This window comes from Pipistrellus hanaki (genome assembly GCF_964339955.1).
Source record: "Pipistrellus hanaki genome assembly, chromosome: 1".
Lineage (NCBI taxonomy): Eukaryota > Metazoa > Chordata > Mammalia > Chiroptera > Vespertilionidae > Pipistrellus > Pipistrellus hanaki.
In genome coordinates this window covers 164,216,220-164,232,858 of record NC_140503.1, presented here as the reverse complement: position 1 = coordinate 164,232,858, position 16,639 = coordinate 164,216,220, and the positions used below count along the sequence as shown (strand labels likewise).

Genomic DNA, 16,639 nt, shown 5'->3' with positions numbered 1-16,639 from the left:
AGCGGCACCTTCAATCCACCGGGAAGGTGATTCTCAGCTCAGGAGAAAGGAAGGCCCAGTCTGCAGTTTGAATTTATCTGCTCCCCTCATCCTGGCCCCCCACCTGAAACAGCACTGCTTTCATATTATTCCTGACTCAGCCAAAGCTTACCTGGCCTTGTATCCTGGGCTTGAGTCCACACCTATTGGACTCAATCTATAATGTGAGGATGACAGGAAAAATCTGTGAAAACCCTTTGAAAGTTCAAGTTTTAGATAACATTTGAGAATAGGAGAGCCATTCCATAAGCAATAGTATTGAAAAAGTACATCTTAAGTTTACATGTCAACAATATATATTCAGAATAAAGTTATACAGTCACTATACAAGCAGTACCCACCTGGAAAGTACCGCTCTGGAACTTTGGAAATGTAGAACAGGAAAGCAAGAAGTGCGATCACGTACATCACGACAACACGGGGTGCAAAGTCCTGAAAAGCAAAGCACACTGTTCACAGGTCTCCCACTGTGGCTGAAACCCCAGTTTATTATGAATCCAATTTACAGGCTGAAATTATAGGTGGAATTTAAGTCTGCTAAATATCAATTGCTTTTGCAGACAGTCTCCAGCGACAGAAACCTCACTCTTAATACTGCAAAAAGCAGTCCACAAAAGTGGAATTTAGAGTGCCCTAAAGGTTAGGTACTAAAGGAGCCAGAACTTTAACAAGGTTGAAGGTCCTACGTCAACAATCCATCTACAGGCCTCTGGGTGGAGTGCATCTGGGATGGAATTACCACAGGAATAAGTAAAAAGACGGAAGACCAGGGACTTGGGCTGAAAGACCCAAGAGGTTTAGCCCAGTAATGAAGTCTGTTCCACTATCCTGGGAACATGGCCCTGATGAATACTATTATGAAGCAGTCTATCTGACAGCTCAATCAGCATTTCCTTGCCCTAAGATGATCAGCCAGCTATCGATTATATACCTAATTTGGTTATAAATCCAATTTTCCCAGAACCCAATAAAGAAATAAAGACAAACTACTTTTCTTTCCTTTTCAAATATCTGAGAATTATCCCGGCCCTCCCTAAATTCTATATTCTCAGATTAATCCCAACCTAAGATTTCTCAAACATTCTAGAACTTGACTCCACCCCACCTCCCAGAATTAGTTCTCCTGGATCTTTTCATCTTTGGTTGTGTTGTTCTTCCCATCTCTTAAATATCAGAGCGACCTAGAGATTTCCCTGGAAGTCTCCCTTTGCTTCTCCACGGGAATGGTCTGAGTATGTTAGATTTCCATCTGGGAACCACTGTCTTCCTAAGCCAGATTTCTACCTTAAGATTTCTGAACATGGGCAAGTTCCCATTTTTTTTTTCTTTTTCTTTCTGAGTTCTGTAAAATCCATTATCTAATTGGGTCTGGTTCTCTTTCTTTGTTGTTACAAGCTTAAAAGGCTGTGTCACTCATCCCAAACTTTTGGCCACTTCTCCGTCAACAATCAGTTATCAATTTCTGGTTAGAACTGAATTGAGAGTGGTAGCCCCTTATCCCATTTTCTTTACTCATTTCAGGAAATCACAATTCTCAGAAAACAGTGTTTTCACAGATACCAGGATCACTGAAGTTCCTCCTCACGACACCCCCATCTTTCTCCCAGTTTCCTAGTCTGAGGAGGAAAGCATCGCCCTTGTCCTCCAGTTGGCAAACGGGCCACACAGATCCCACCACTCGGATTCACTACATCACAGAACTACCTCCTTTCGTTTTTACGCCCAAAAATGGTGCTGCCAACTTCACGCAAGTATAAGCCCACTATTGGTCCTCCCACTTCTAAAAAAATGCTAATTCTTTTGAATACAACCTATATTCCAGACAAAGTTCCTATTGTAAAAAGTATACTGATTTCCACTGCATTTGTGGGCATGCTTACTTAAGTTAAAAATTCTTAACTTTACTCTCTAGTGCATTTTTCTATGAATTTCTAAGAATGTCTTATTTCGAATCTTCAAGAATATATAGGAGTTTTCTCACTGAGGTCCTTCCTAACGCACTCCAACTATGCTTCTATAATACCTAACTCTAACAGCTTCTATTTCATAATATACTTTCCTTGGTTGGTGAAATATGCTTCTATGACTCCAGCTACCAATACAATAATGATTTGAAAATCTTTTAAAAAAATCTTTTTATTGATTTCAGAGAGGGAGAGGGAGAGATAGAAACATCAATGATGAGAGAAAATCATTGATCAGCTGCTTCCTGCACACCCTTACTTGGGATTGAGCCTGCAATCTGGGCATGTGCCCTGACCAGGAAAGGAACCATAACATCCTGACTCATAGGTGAATGCTCAATCACTGAGCCACACTGGTCAGGCATGATTTTCAAATCTTAATCACTAGTCTCAAACTCTAACCTAAATTCTATAATCTATCTCCACTTTTATATCCCACAGGTACCTCAAATTCAACGGGTCCAAGAAAAATTTCCTTCCCAACTCCTCCTCCTCTACCATACACACATATCACCCAACTGCTCCTGTTTCTGTACTTGCATTATCATGAGCATTCTCCTTGCCTCAGCTGACAAAGTTAGAAATGTGAGTCATCCTTATCAGGCAAGCACTTAGGTACTTACACTCCCAGAAAAAATAGAGAATTCAGAAGGTATTATTTCACAGAAAGCCATCTCAGAAAAAAATGGTGGTTAGATTTGACTTCTGTTCCCGTACAGTGTTTCCCAAACTTTTGACATATGTGTACCCCTTCTATAATTTTTGTAACGCTGAGTACCCCTCGTACTCATGAGAACATAGAATTAGGCGCAGCTAAGCATGATGCAGTGCATATCCCCACCAAACTCCGGTGCAACGCAAACCCCTACTAAACTTTTCCATACCCCTGGGGGTACGCGTACCACACTTACAGTGTAAGATATGCTTGTTTGTGTAGGTGTTTAAATTATGGCATCAGTATGTCACTAGAAATATGTTCTCAAATGACAAGGTCTCAGCCACTTGCCTGATTATACTACTTTACCCAAAAGGAATAAAATCAAAAGGACACAAAAAATGGGGAAAATGTGGTCTCCTCTCAACCCACCTGTACAATAGGAGCACCTATGCCTCCATTGAGCCAAACCCAGTGAAGAGTAGGAATGACGCCATATCCCGAAACAGAACAGAAGATGATGGAACGCAGCCTCTGCCACTGCTGAGTGAGGTAACTGGGATGGATCTGCGCGAAGAACACTGCCAGGATCATAGCAAGCACTGTGATCAGGTATACCTGCCGCCAATACTGGAATGAAAGGCAATCAGGTTTTAGTTGTTATTGCCGAGGGAAGGAAAAAAGTAATTATAGCTTCTACGTCACACATTCCAAATTATTGGCTTGGTATTTGCATTTGCGAACATGATTACCTTCCTTCCTTAAAAAAAATGCATGTTCCATTTTTAGGTTTAAACAACTAAACAACTTTTAAACAACTTTTAGGTTTCTCAGGATGATAAACCAAATTTGAAGGTGAGTTGGTTAAGAGACCACATTTATTATAAAAAGCATTTTCTGAGTATCGATCACAGGGGTGGGAACCTCTTTTGCCAATCGCCATTGGGCTATTTATAACATCATTTGAGGGCTATAGAAAATGATCAACTTAAAAATTAGCCTGTTGTATTTGGTCAAACGTTTAATTAACTCACCCCTAATGCCTTGGCAGGTTCAGACCAAATGAATTTGCAGGCCTTGTTCTGTATGGCCAGAGGGCCAAATGATCCCCACCCCTGACCTAGTATATGCTAGGGACAACTCATGTCCTGTAGAAACAAAGATGACTATGACACGACTCACTCAGTGGGTGAGCTCATAGACTGCGGGAGGGGCAGACGTGTAAACAAATGATTACAATCTAGTGATGAGTCCTGTAACCCTGTTATCACCAGCATGCTGTGGAGCCACAGAGGAGGGAGTGATTAATGTTACCTGGAGTGGCCACAAATGCTTCACAGAGGAGGTGACCTCTTAGCTGGGTCTTGCGGAATACATACAATGTGTGGGAAAAGGAGCCCTCAAGGAACAAACAGGATATGCAGCCGCGTGCAGCAGGGGTATTTTGGGAAGGGAGGCTGAGCGGCAGGTGGATGTCAGACTGAGCATGTGGAGCTTTAGCATGTGGGCACATGTGGAGATTTAGCATGTAGGCTGAGCGGCAGGTGGAGGTCAGACTGAGCATGTGGAGCTTTAGCATGTGGGCACATGTGGAGATTTAGCATGTAGGCTGAGCAGCAGGTGGAGGTCAGACTGAGCATGTGGAGCGTTAGCATGTGGACACATGTGGAGATTTAGCATGTAGGCTGAGCGGCAGGTGGAGGTCAGACTGAGCATGTGGAGCTTTAGCATGTAGCAGAGTTCTTGAAGAATGGGATGACGTGATTGTTTTTCAAACTGACTTATTAGAAAGAAAACTCTAACAGCCCATGTTAAAAGAATGAGGTGGCAGGAAGAGAGCTAGAAGATAGAATAACTGACTCAACAGGTGAATGAGGGCTTGAATTCTTGTTGAACAAGGAAGATGGCAGTGAGCACCAGATTCAGGAGGCGTTTTTGAAATGATGTCTTACTGGCTGACTGGATGTGTGAGAGGGCAGCAGAGGATGGCTTGGCTGTTTCCAGTATGAAAGGCCACACACACCTTCTATCAATGGAGAAAATGAACAAAGATGATCCAAATGGTGTGTGTGTGTGTGTGTGTGTGTGTGTGTGTGTGTGTCTGTGTGTGTATTGTGGAGAAAAAATGGGGGACATGAAAAATATTTATTTAAAAATATAATACTTTTCGCTGAAACCGGTTTGGCTCAGTGGATAGAGCGTTGGTCTGCAGACTGAAAGGTCCCAGGTTCGATTCTGGTCAAGGGCATGTACATTGCTTGCGAGCACATCTCTGGTGGGGGGTGTGCAAGAGACATCTGGTCGATGTTTCTCTCTCATCAATATTTCTAGCTCTCTATCCCTCTCCCTTCCTCTCTGTAAAAAAATCAATAAAATATATTTTTAAAAAATATAATAGTTTTGAAGGGCTTATAGAATACTTAGGTTTCTAAATGAGCAATTGAAAACCTGGTCTTGAAGCTCACAAGTTAGCATCTCATAAGACAGAGTTCATAACCTGGACGCCTAGGATTCTGTGGGGTTGTTCACTTCCTTAAATCACATGTCAAATTATTTGGTTAGTTTGTGCCCAAATGCACATTCTCCTGGAGGAGGGTCCATAGTTTGCAATCTGGAGCAGCCTGTGCTCCCCAAAAGGGAATGAGCCACTACAGCAAGTGCGTATTCAGGAGGATTAGATACCAGAGGGAAGAAAACGTTCCCCTTACATGATCATGGACTGTGTTAGCTTTAGTAGTTCTCCTTTCTCTTCAGTCTATCCTGGACTTCTAGTTTTTTTCTGAAGAGATTTACAAAAAGTGTCTGACTAATCTCATTGATTATCTGATATGTTTACTAAAAGATAAGCAGAAAACTGGTTTTAGAGAAACAGAGAATAAGATAAGCAATTACTGAGGACTACATGGCTGTCCTCACTAAGCTCCTAGTTAGCAGGTTGCCTCTCACTTTTCAAGAATATAAACAGTTTCATGCAAAATAAACAATCTGTGAAGGTTGAGCAGACATAATAGGTTCACTACTAAAGTAAAATCAATTTATAACAAGTTAATTGCTTATATATCTATGTATATAATATCTATATAAAACTCTAATATGCAAATCGACTGAACAGTGGAACGACCTGTGGAACAACCGGTCGGCGGGGGGCAGGGCCGGCGAGTGCAGTGCCAGGATGGCCACGGCAGGTGCCAGCGGACAGAGGGAGGTGACCTGCCAGCCAAGATGGGTGCCAGTGGGAGCCCCCTAATTGCCCTGCCCGCCAGTTGCCCCACAAATGGCCCTGATCACTGGCCAGGCCTAGGGAACTTACTCTATATATTGGAAACAGTCTGTTAGATTTAAAAATTAAAACCTGGCAAGACTACCATAACACTGAAAAAACAGGATGATGCAGCGATGACATGCATGGACTCTGGCTTGCACATTTTGTGATCATCCTTGATTCTGACACTTATAACTGTGTGACAAAGCCAATTACTTAACTTCTCTCTGCTTTTTTCCACCGATAAGATGGGGAAAATGGTACTACTGCCTCAGAAGAATCATGTTATGTGCTATTTTTTATAATCAGGGCAAAAAAAAAAAAATGTAGCTGCCTATATAACAGCAAGAAGCCTTTAACCTGTATGAAAAGTATGGTCACTGGTGCATGCAACATCCTGGATTTCTAGAGGATGTCCAACAGCCTGTTTAGGTCCATAAACTGGCAGTCGGACATCCCCCGAGGGTCTCGGATTGCTAGAGGGTGCAGGCCAGGCTGTTAGTTTAATTACATGTTTATGTCCCAAACTAGGCTTAAAAAGCACACGGCTCATATGTGAATGGCTTCAATTAACATATACTTTTACATTCAAACCTATGATTTTTCTCTTTCCTAGTTTTACACTGCCACTATGTTGACAGTTTTCTGTTATTGTGTAGTGACAAAGGTCTACACAAAACTCTTCCATAAGTTAATTATGTACTTATTCAGAATTTCAAAGGAACAATGGCAAGAAAACTCCAAACCTAGAGGGAAAATAGAATAAAAAATGTTTTAAGTTACTTACATTATTACAATAAAATGCATAAAATACTCCAGAGACATAGCAGCCCAGTATTCCAATAGAAATTCCTGCATAATCTAATGCCATCCATCTTCGACAGGTTTTTTCTGATCGATGGCAGGAAAAAAGATGATAGCCCACAGAGCAAAGCATACAGACCTATGAAGAATAGAACAAACAAAATGAAAATGAAACAAGAAGAAATAAATCAACATATGAACTATGTTCAGGGAAGTGGTAGGTCTAGCCCAGGCTTTCCAGTCAAACACATCTGAGCTTGGAGGTTAGCTGTGTCTGTCAGGCGAGCTGTTATTTCTCTAGGCCTCAGTTTCCTCTTCGGTTAAATGGGGATAACTATATAACAAAAGAATTTCAAAATGATAGCTAATTTACAATATAAATATTTAAAATAAATAGCACGATAGTAGGAAAGTTACAAATGTTTTAAAAATATCCACTGAGGCTTATTTTGATCCATGAAGGACTTTCCTTTATAAAAAGTATTTACTATATAAGTAATATATGTCCTTAAAAAAAGTCAAAGATCATAGAATTATATGCTGAAAAATAAATAAATAAATAAATCCCCCCTGTTCAAATCTATTCCCAAAAGATAACCACTGATTAACATTTATGTCCTTTCAGATATTTTCAATGAATATATCAAAGACCTATAATATAGAAGATTGCACACACCCAAAGATTCTTTTTCCACTGATTTTTTTAAGAGTAGAAGAGAGGGAGAGAGAGAGAAACATCGATCGATTGGTTGCCACCCGCACACGCCCCAACTGGGCCAGGATTGAGCCTGCAACTGAGTATGTACCCTTGACTGGAATCAAACCTGCAACCCTCCAGTCTGCAGGCCCATGCTCTAGCCACTGAGCAACTGGCTAGGTCCATATGTATATATATACTTCTTTAGATTAATTAAATGGAATCACACTAAACATTCTGTTTTGCAATTTGCTTTTTTCATTTAAGATTTCTCACAGCTGTTTGAGATTTCATTGTATAGAGTTTACTTTTTTTTTTTTTTTTTTTAATATATTGTATTGATTTTTTACAGAGAGGAAGGAAGAGGGATAGAGAGTTAGAAACATTGATCAGCTGCCTCCTGCACAACCCCTACTGGGGATGTGCCTGCAACCAAGGTACATGCCCTTGACCAGAATCGAACCTGGGACCCTTGAGTCTGCAGGCCGATGCTCTATCCACTGAGCCAAACCGGTTTCGGCTAGAGTTTACTTTTAAGTTATAAATTAAACATGGCTTTGTCGGGTCCGAGAAAATATAATTATGACTTTTGTTTACTTTATATGGTTGCCAAATTGAGAGCAAAGTAGTCTGATTCATTGAGCTACTCTGAAAACGGATAAGGTTTCTATGGCTGAAGTCCCTGCAGACATGAAGTATCTGTGATGTGTCGCACACTGGGGATACAAAGATGAAACCTATTCTCTCAGATGGTGATGTAAGAAGTCCCAAGGGAAAAGCCAGTGCAGAGCACAATGAGAAACAGAAGAGGAAGGGTCCTGGCTCCGTGGGCGTGTGTACGGGGGAGGTGGGAGTTATGGGAACACCTGAACTAAAGGTTACGAGGTTGATCTGGTATTCATTAAGGACAACAATAAAGATGTGCACATGCTTACTGGGAGGTCCTCAGGAAAAGCAGCACATTGAGAAACAGAACCGTTAAGGAGTATCATGCAGCCTTCTTCATGACATGATTATGGTAAGCTGTACACATCAAGGAGTTTTAATTTCAGTATTATGGGCTAGGTGTGATAATACTGGAGATTGTAAATATTTTTATTTTTTATTTTTTACAAAGAGGAAGAGAGAGGGATAGAGAGCTAGAAACATCGATGAGAGAGAAGCATCAATCAGCTGCCTCCTGCACACCTCCCACTGGGGATGTGCCTGCAACCAAGGTACATGCCCTTGACCGGAATCGAACCCAGGACCTTTCAGTCCACAGGCCGACGCTCTATCCACTGAGCCAAACCGGTTTCGGCAGTACTGGAGATTTTATGTGCAACCTTATGGACAGGCTGAGACAAGAGGCTACAAGAGTAGCCCTGGGGAGCAATGACAAGAGCCTAACTAGGCCAGTGACGGGGGGGTGGAGTAAACAGGACAGATAAACAATATGAAGCAGGTCAAATGTTTAAACATTTGTGAGCAACTACTAAGGTTGCTTATAATTGTCATCTTGCTCTTCTATAATATGGTCATTAAACCTAATCAGTCCCCATGGCCTCAATATCAATATGCAAAACAATGTACCTAGTCACAACCTCTTCCCCCAGTCTAATGGCTTTGGTTATCAAACTACAAGTCAGCTTAATGATTCAATGAAACATAATTCCAAGAAGCTTGATGGTTTTGTCAGATCCTTGAGATTAAACACAGTATATCCAGAAAGTATCAAGATGCATATTCTCATTGAAATGGAAAGATCTTAACTGACAAAAACTATGCAGAGATGATCACAGCTTGGAAGTAGGTAGATGGGTAGGTAGGCAGGTGGCAGGTGTGAGGCAGCTGTGCACACACAAGTATCAGGAGGAATTTTAACCCAAATTTCACATGTGGTTACCTCGGGGGGTGGAATTTCAAGAGATTTTTACATTCTTCCAGATACTTTATTGTTTGCTTGAATTTCTCCATGAGCATATCTTATAGTGATAATAAAAACAACAATAAAGCTAATTTCTTTGTGAACAAGAAGATAAGAGAGGAAAGAGGAAAAAACTACAGTATCAAAAGGGAAAGTACAATATACAGTGTGTTCATGAGAAGCACTGAGTTTTGAGAAAGTTAACCCATACTTCATATGTCCCGTTTTAAAAGGGATGTGTTACTATTAGAGTTCCTTAGGAAACTGACAGAAAAGTTACTTGGAAAAAAGAGTACATTTCAGTTTTCTTCTGTGGAACATCTCATTTCACCAAGGCAAACAGATAATTAGGTTGTGACATCCTGCGTCTAAGCTCCTGGGCACAATAACCAAGTATCTCAGCATCTGGCTCCTGCCTGTCTCTCCAGCCCCATCTTTCTCTATTCTCCCCAGAGATGGCCCTAGCCAGTTGCTCAGTGGTTAGAGCATGGGCCCACAGACTGAAGGGTTGCAGGTTTGATTCCAGTAAAGGGTACATACTTCAGTTGCAGGCTTAATCCCGGCCCAGCAAGATGACAATTATAAGCAACCACGAAGGCCAACGACTGCAAGTCCAGAAAGTGTTAAGCTGCCTCTTGCTTCTGGGCCTTTACAAAAATTATTTTTTCCTACTTAAATGCCCTGCCTCCCTCTCCCTTCTGCTCTCCTACCGGGAGTGACCCGACCTTCATGACAGGTTGGCTTTGTTTAGCACTGTATTCCCAATGCCTACCTTAGTACCTGGATTTAGGGAGGAGGCATGTAAAAAATATTTGTTGTACTGACTGTAAATGAACAGAACCCAAGGAGAGATGTTTTCAGATTCTACTCTTCCTCTAAGACAGAAAGACCTCTGGGGTAGTTTAGAGCCCCCAAAGTCACATTATTACTCAGAATGTACTCTATTAATCTGGTTGAGAGGAAAGCACTGAGTATATAAAATGGGTAAAATTGAAAAGAGAAAAAAAAAGTTATGGTTTAAATCTAAGTCAACATAAATATGTACACAGATAATAATTTAATAAAAAAATAAATCAACATAAATACATCTATTTATGGTTTACCATGCTGCCTGCTGATTTTAAGAATTTGGGAAAATTGGTGAACAAATTATAAATGTAATTTCATAAATCCATATATATAGAAAGCCAGGGGCCCTCACGTTCGAAACAATCTGACAGACGACCGAACAGACTGCATGGGGCAACCAGGCCAGCAGGGGAGTTAGTGAGGGACGACCAAATGACTGAACAGCAGGCTGCGTGGGGCGACCAGGTCAGAAGGGGGGGCAGTTGGGGGCGACCAGGCTGGTGGGGGGGCAGTTAGGGGCAAGTAGGCCAGGAGGGGGAGCAGTTGGGGGCAATCAGGCCAGCAATCAGAGGTATTCGGTTAGGAGCCAGCGGTCCAGGATTGTGAGAGGGATGTCCGATTGCCGATTTAGGCCTGAACCCTGAAGAGTCCCGGATTGGTGAGGGTGCAGGCTGGGCTGAGGAGACCCTCCCCGCACTGCATGAATTTTGTGTACCAGGCCTCTAGTATAAAAATAACAGAAATGATGTTTTTAGGGAGGATGTACTCATTTGTCTTCAGCAAGTTTTACAGTGGGTAACAAAAAGTCATTGCATTGCCAGTTAGGAGAATGGGGTTTTACTGTAATGCTGAGTAAGCCTTGGCAGATAACTGTAATATTTTGGGTGTTTTTTTACTGGCAGTTTTTTTTTTTTTTTAAACTACTTTATCTTTATAATTGTGCAATGCATTGTTTTCTTAGGCCAATATGAAAACAATATATTTTCCCTGGACCAACATCAGCTATATCTGGGTGGTGAAGGAATTAAAGGGCAGGCCTAAGGGTAGAGGGATTCTCAAAGTAGATAATATCCATATAACCAACAAGAAAATAAAAACCAGTTTTGCTTACTTATGATTATTAAGAGCACCTCACTCTATGTTAAGATATAGTTAAAAATGTATTAAAAAATTGATTCCTTTTAAAACAGCAATGGATTCTAAGAGATATTTAGGCTTCAATCGGTACAAAAACTAAACCTGATGAAGAAAATATTTTAAAAAATACTTAAAAGGAAGAGTAATTTTCTAATAATAATAACAACAACACAAAAATACAGAGTATTCTTACCCTTAAAGAACTTCAAAATATTATTCCAGAAACTAGGATTCTAAAATAAAAATGGTGGGGTTGGAGGAGAAGAGATATTTTCTGATGGGTTTCTCAGACAGTTAAGTCTAAAGTTTTGACTTGAGTCAAATGATGATACATAATAAAGCAGATGCTTATAGATTCACCTTTCAAACCTCGTAGCCACAGGTTGACTGCAGGGAGTGGTGGCCTATGTTTGGAGAAAGTGGGATAACACCTTTTTCTTTTCATTTTTACGATCATCTGTACTTTCTGCATTTTTTTAAATTTAAAAATTATCAACAGGAATTTTTTCCACGTTTGTTTTCTTCTTTGGAATGATCTGTGTGCAAAACTATTAAGTATAACTGCTGAAGGCACTCTTATAGAGGTCTGAAGAAAAATGAAAGTACTAAAGAACTAACAAATGCAAGAGGTAGTGAGGAGAGAAACTGAAGTAAGTATCTGAAACCAGGCAAGCATAAAAGGACTGAAGGAAATAACATCAGAGCAACAGAAAAGAGCAATACCAGCTAAATAAGACGTTAAAATTAAGATGGTATAGAAATAAGTACAAAAATCACAGATGTATAAGTTGGAAAAAGATGAGACATTTTCTCAAACAAGTGTTAAGCAGCCACTAGTATTCTACTTCAGTCAGAAAATATAGTACAATCAGAGTTTCCTATCATTGTATTAATCTTAAAGCAGAGATGTCTATAAAAGGAAAGAGAAAATGAAACAAAGAAATGTTCTCAATCTTTAAAACTTATTAGATTTCTAATACACTCTAATAATAACATCCAAATACACTTTTATAAAACATACTTTTGGCGCTTATACTATGAAAGTGAGTAAGCTATCCAATATGCAATGTGGGGGCTTTTAAAGCAAGTGGAGGTGAAGTAAGATCATCTGCCCGGACTTGTCTGACTAAAATTCTCTTTCCCACCAACAGTGTTTATGGAATGACTTACCTGGAAGCAGAAAAGACAAATAGAACAAATTACAAAATCTTCTCTGGATGCACTTGCTGAAGGTAACACAGATGTCATGTCATATATTCCCAGTGTGAAGAAGAGAAAGAAACCCAGCAAATGACTCCAAATGTTTACTGTCTCATTAGATAAAATAAACAAACTGGAAGACAAAACAAAAACAAAGCCCATGAAGTTCAGAATCATAGTGGCTCGCTCACTGTCAGCATTTTAAAGGTTAGGAACAATTTTTCCTGGGTTACCTAACACCACTTTAAGCCCTTCATCCCATCTTTGCCTTTATAGATTTGATATATAATTGAACATCAGAGTTGTTTAAACTAAGAGATTAATTAATTTGGCTTAATTAATCTCTTAGTTTTTCCACAACCAATCCTAGGATCTTAGAGGTTTTTTGATGCTCACCTGTAGTATGATATTGATCATTTTGTTCCTTGTATTAGAGTTATTTATGTATAAATGCCATTTCAACCTCCAGCCTATTAACTCCCTGATGCCTGGCACCATTCATCTGTATGACACCACTGTTCTAAGCACAGTGTCTTGCTCCAATTAGATGCTAAATGTCTACAGAAATAAATGTGCAGATTAAAACTGGATATTAGCTAGCATACTCTGATGTTCAATAACAGGTGTCTGAAAACCTAAGTATTAGGTTAGACACAACTTAAAATACCTTTTTAGTACTTGTTAAATGCAGAATTAAATGGGTTTGAGAGAAGCAGAATAAATAAAAATGGATTCACTGGAAAGACCTATAAGACAGGCATGCTGGAACAACTTTTCAAAACCATTGTTTTGCAACCATGGTTTCCAGGTGGCACGTTCTTATTAGGAACAATAGGAGGTTACTATTGCTTGACTGACTGGTTTGCAGCACAGGCTGGCGTACCACACCGAGCACAAGTCCAGGCCTACTGTCCCTTCACCCCCTCAGCTCTGTGGTCATGAGAAAGTCACTTAACCTCTCTGGCTTGGGTATCTTCATCTAAAAAAAGGGAGCTGGATTAGATGCTGCTGCAAGTCCCTTAATCTTGTGAAGTGTTTCTCCTGCTGTGGACAGAACTCACCTGACTATTTATTGAAAGGTGACATCACGACTAAAAAAATTAAAATATTCTTGCATTTCTCTTGCAAAATAATCTTTCTAAACTAAGCCTTTGGTTTAGTTTGCTGATTCAGAATCCTTAATAGTAGACATTAAGATATAACTAGCTCGTGGAATTTGCAGCAGTCACCATGGTTTCCCATCTTTGCACAACAACAACAACAAAAAAAGCAGTTTCACACTGTCAAACGACCAAGGATAAAGTGAATCACGTATCATGAAGTTCATGTTTTATCAGTACAAGCATCAAGTATAAAGACTACTTACACTGTTGTGTGTGGAGGGGATAGGATGCAGGAATGTGAGGGGACACATCTAACTACAGGTCTGTTTTGACAATCAATGCTATGTTCTGCCTGTTGCTTCAGAACTTTTCATTTTGTGAAGCTCAGTCTAACTGGACTAACTGAACCGACAGATACAATCTTGGCATGTTCCTTCCAACTAACAGAGTCCTGGCAGAACAGTCGTGACACAATGCCTCTCCTTATATCTAAGATCTATCCTGGCCGTGCTTGACAGCAACAAGAAGAGAGGGCAAAGGCTGAAACCGGAAAAGACCAAGCTGGTGGAAAAAGCACTTAGGAGAATATCCACAATAGACAACATACTCTTAATTTATGAGAAGTTAGGCCCAGACTGTTCAGTTTCAAAATCAATAATCAGGCTGGCTGGCATGGCTCAATGGTAGAGCGTTGACCTACGAACCAGAAAGACACAGTTTGATTCAGGGCACATGCCTGGTTTGTGGGTCCCAGCCCCAATAAGGGGTGTGCAAGAGGCAGCCGATCAATGATTCTCTCTCACCATCAGTGTTTCTGTCTCTCCCTCTCCCTTCCCCTCTCAACAATCAATAAAAATATATTTTAAAAAAATCATCTCCATCATCAACATCTGGTTAGCTTTGATGACCATGATAACACCATTTGTTTGAGTGCATAGGCCCTGTATACAATCTCATTTAATCCTTATAGCTTTCTGAAGCAGCTACTATGATCACCCTCACTTTTACAAATGGGGAAAATAAGACTCAGAGAAGTTAACTTTTCCTCAAGGTCCCACAGTTGTTAAGTGGTAGATCTGGATACCCATGTTTTTTTTGACTCAACAGCCCAAGATCCAAAGCACTAGATTACATTTCTCAATCCATAAGATTTGGACTCTCATAATTAGATCACAGCTAGGTGGGTATAAAATATTTAAGGCAATTCACTACCTGCAGGGCTTAGCTCTGATTTCCTGTGTAATACCTTATACACAGGAGGAGGCAGTGGGGAGAAAAAGATTACTTTCATTCAACTTGTGAAGTCCTGTCTGTGGGCCATCCATTAAAGCAAAAAAGGGACAGACGGAGATTGCTACCTTGTGACTGTGAGTCACAGAAACACTGTCGAGGTAGGCAAAGGAACTGGGGAAGGACCATGTTGAAAAGGTCAAGAACCAGACCTGTGGGTGCTGCTTGAGCAATTCAACAGCCCACTTTCCAGCACTGGGGTTTGTCTCTCAGTGACCTGGAGCCGGCCGACATCTGCACTGTAATTCTCTTAAAAGTGGGGTCCCGATTGAAGTGCACACAGTGAATTTCCACAGGAAGCTCTTTGAAGGCTTAGAACACGAATTTTTCAGTTGTGTGTTCTTCTTTTTTTTTTTTTTAAGCCCAGGCTTTCCAGGGTGTTCGAGGCTTGGATGACGAAATTCGGAGTTGCTCCTACAGTTCTCTAGTGGAGGCCGGTGCCCGTTATAGTCTCTCCTTGCTTATAGAGTGCCTTTTCCTACACAGCGTTTTTCACAACGGTTATTATGTAATAGCGTCATTATCTCTCTCATGTGTGCCACCCAGGCTGGACTTTAGCAGCCCATGAGAACCGGGGCCTTGTCTGCTGCTCTCTGCACCACCTGGTGAAGGGCCTGTCACCTAGCAGGGGCTCCCAGGACCTGCTGGATGAATGAAGCAGGGCTTCCTCAACATGTGAACTTGTTTCCTAGGACACAGGCATGTTTGTCTGACCCCAAACACTTCCATTTCCATTGGGCTGCTCTAAAGATAAAGCTTAGATACACACGGGGCAAGTAGGGCTCAACCACTGTCAGTGGGGTGAGTCCAACATGTCATCCCCTCAGCACCAAAAGGAATGGAAGATGTGAAAGCCCTTTGTACACAGCAGAGCGCCAGAGCCAGTCATTAGGGTCCCAGTTACTATCCTTATTATTATTATTAATTACTCGGTGGGTCACACAGCGCGGAGGAGGGAAGGTAACAGGCAGGAGAGGTGGAGAGAGGAAAGGGAAGCGCAGGGAGGGGAGCAGCGGGGAAGGCGGCCGGGAGAGCAGACACATGCCGGGCGGTGGGCGGGGAGGAGGGGCTGCCGGGAGGCGCGCTGGGGGCGGCCGGACGGTACCTTTTGATGCACAGCCGGGAGGGCAGGTAGGCCCGGTAGCCGTCGGTGATGTACGGGTTGTCCTTGAGGGACACGGGGATCTGCTCGTAGGTGTAGAGGCGGATGCCGCGGGGCACCAGCACCGGCCAGTACTGGTAGCTGCCCAGCTCGATGTAGTGCGCGCTCTTGAGCAGCTTCTGATGCATCCTCCCCGGCGGCCGCCGCTCCCCGCGGGGAGCCCGCCCGGCCCCGCTCCGCCTCCCCGGGGAGGGGGCTTCGCCGCCGCCGCAGCCCCCGCCCCGGAGCCCCCCGCGGACACGCTGTGCGAGGTCCTCCGCCGCCCGCCGCTGCCCAGGCCCGGCTGCGAGCGCTCTGGCCGCAGCCGTCAGCGCACGGGCGGGTCCGGCGGAGGCCCCGCCCCCGACGTCATCACGCAGCGGAGGCCCCGCCCCTCGCTGGGCCGCCCGGCGTGCGCGGTGGCTGTGTAGGGGCGGGATCCTTGAACTGTGCCGGACTCCTGCTGCCAGTGTCTCCCTTTTTAGGTAAGAAAAGCACAGAACTGCACAGGGGAATACAAGTGTTTTTTTGTGTTTTTTTTTTCTCTTTCTTTCCTTTCTTTTTTTTGTTTGTAATTAGAAGCAATAGTTGT

At 42.1% G+C, this 16,639-nt stretch overlaps 1 protein-coding gene across 2 annotated transcripts in view; it reads right to left on the bottom strand.

Annotated features, from left to right (window-relative positions):
• The window catches only part of PAQR3 (progestin and adipoQ receptor family member 3), a 28,610-nt gene extending 12,225 nt beyond the window's left edge, over positions 1-16,385 (bottom strand). The window contains exons 1-5 of one of the 2 annotated variants that reach the window (XR_014795083.1): positions 16,012-16,370; positions 12,484-12,646; positions 6,708-6,863; positions 3,091-3,288; positions 381-471 (exon numbers count right to left, since the gene is read on the bottom strand). Coding sequence is in view for 1 of the 2 variants with exons in the window: in XM_084884629.1 (XP_084740755.1) it covers positions 381-471; positions 3,091-3,288; positions 6,708-6,863; positions 12,484-12,646; positions 16,012-16,196 (793 nt within the window). In the remaining variant the exon portion in view is untranslated. Of the gene's footprint in view, positions 1-380; positions 472-3,090; positions 3,289-6,707; positions 6,864-12,483; positions 12,647-16,011 lie in introns of both variants that reach the window. The other variant, XM_084884629.1, reaches the window with a different exon arrangement.
• Positions 16,386-16,639: the final 254 nt, after the last annotated feature.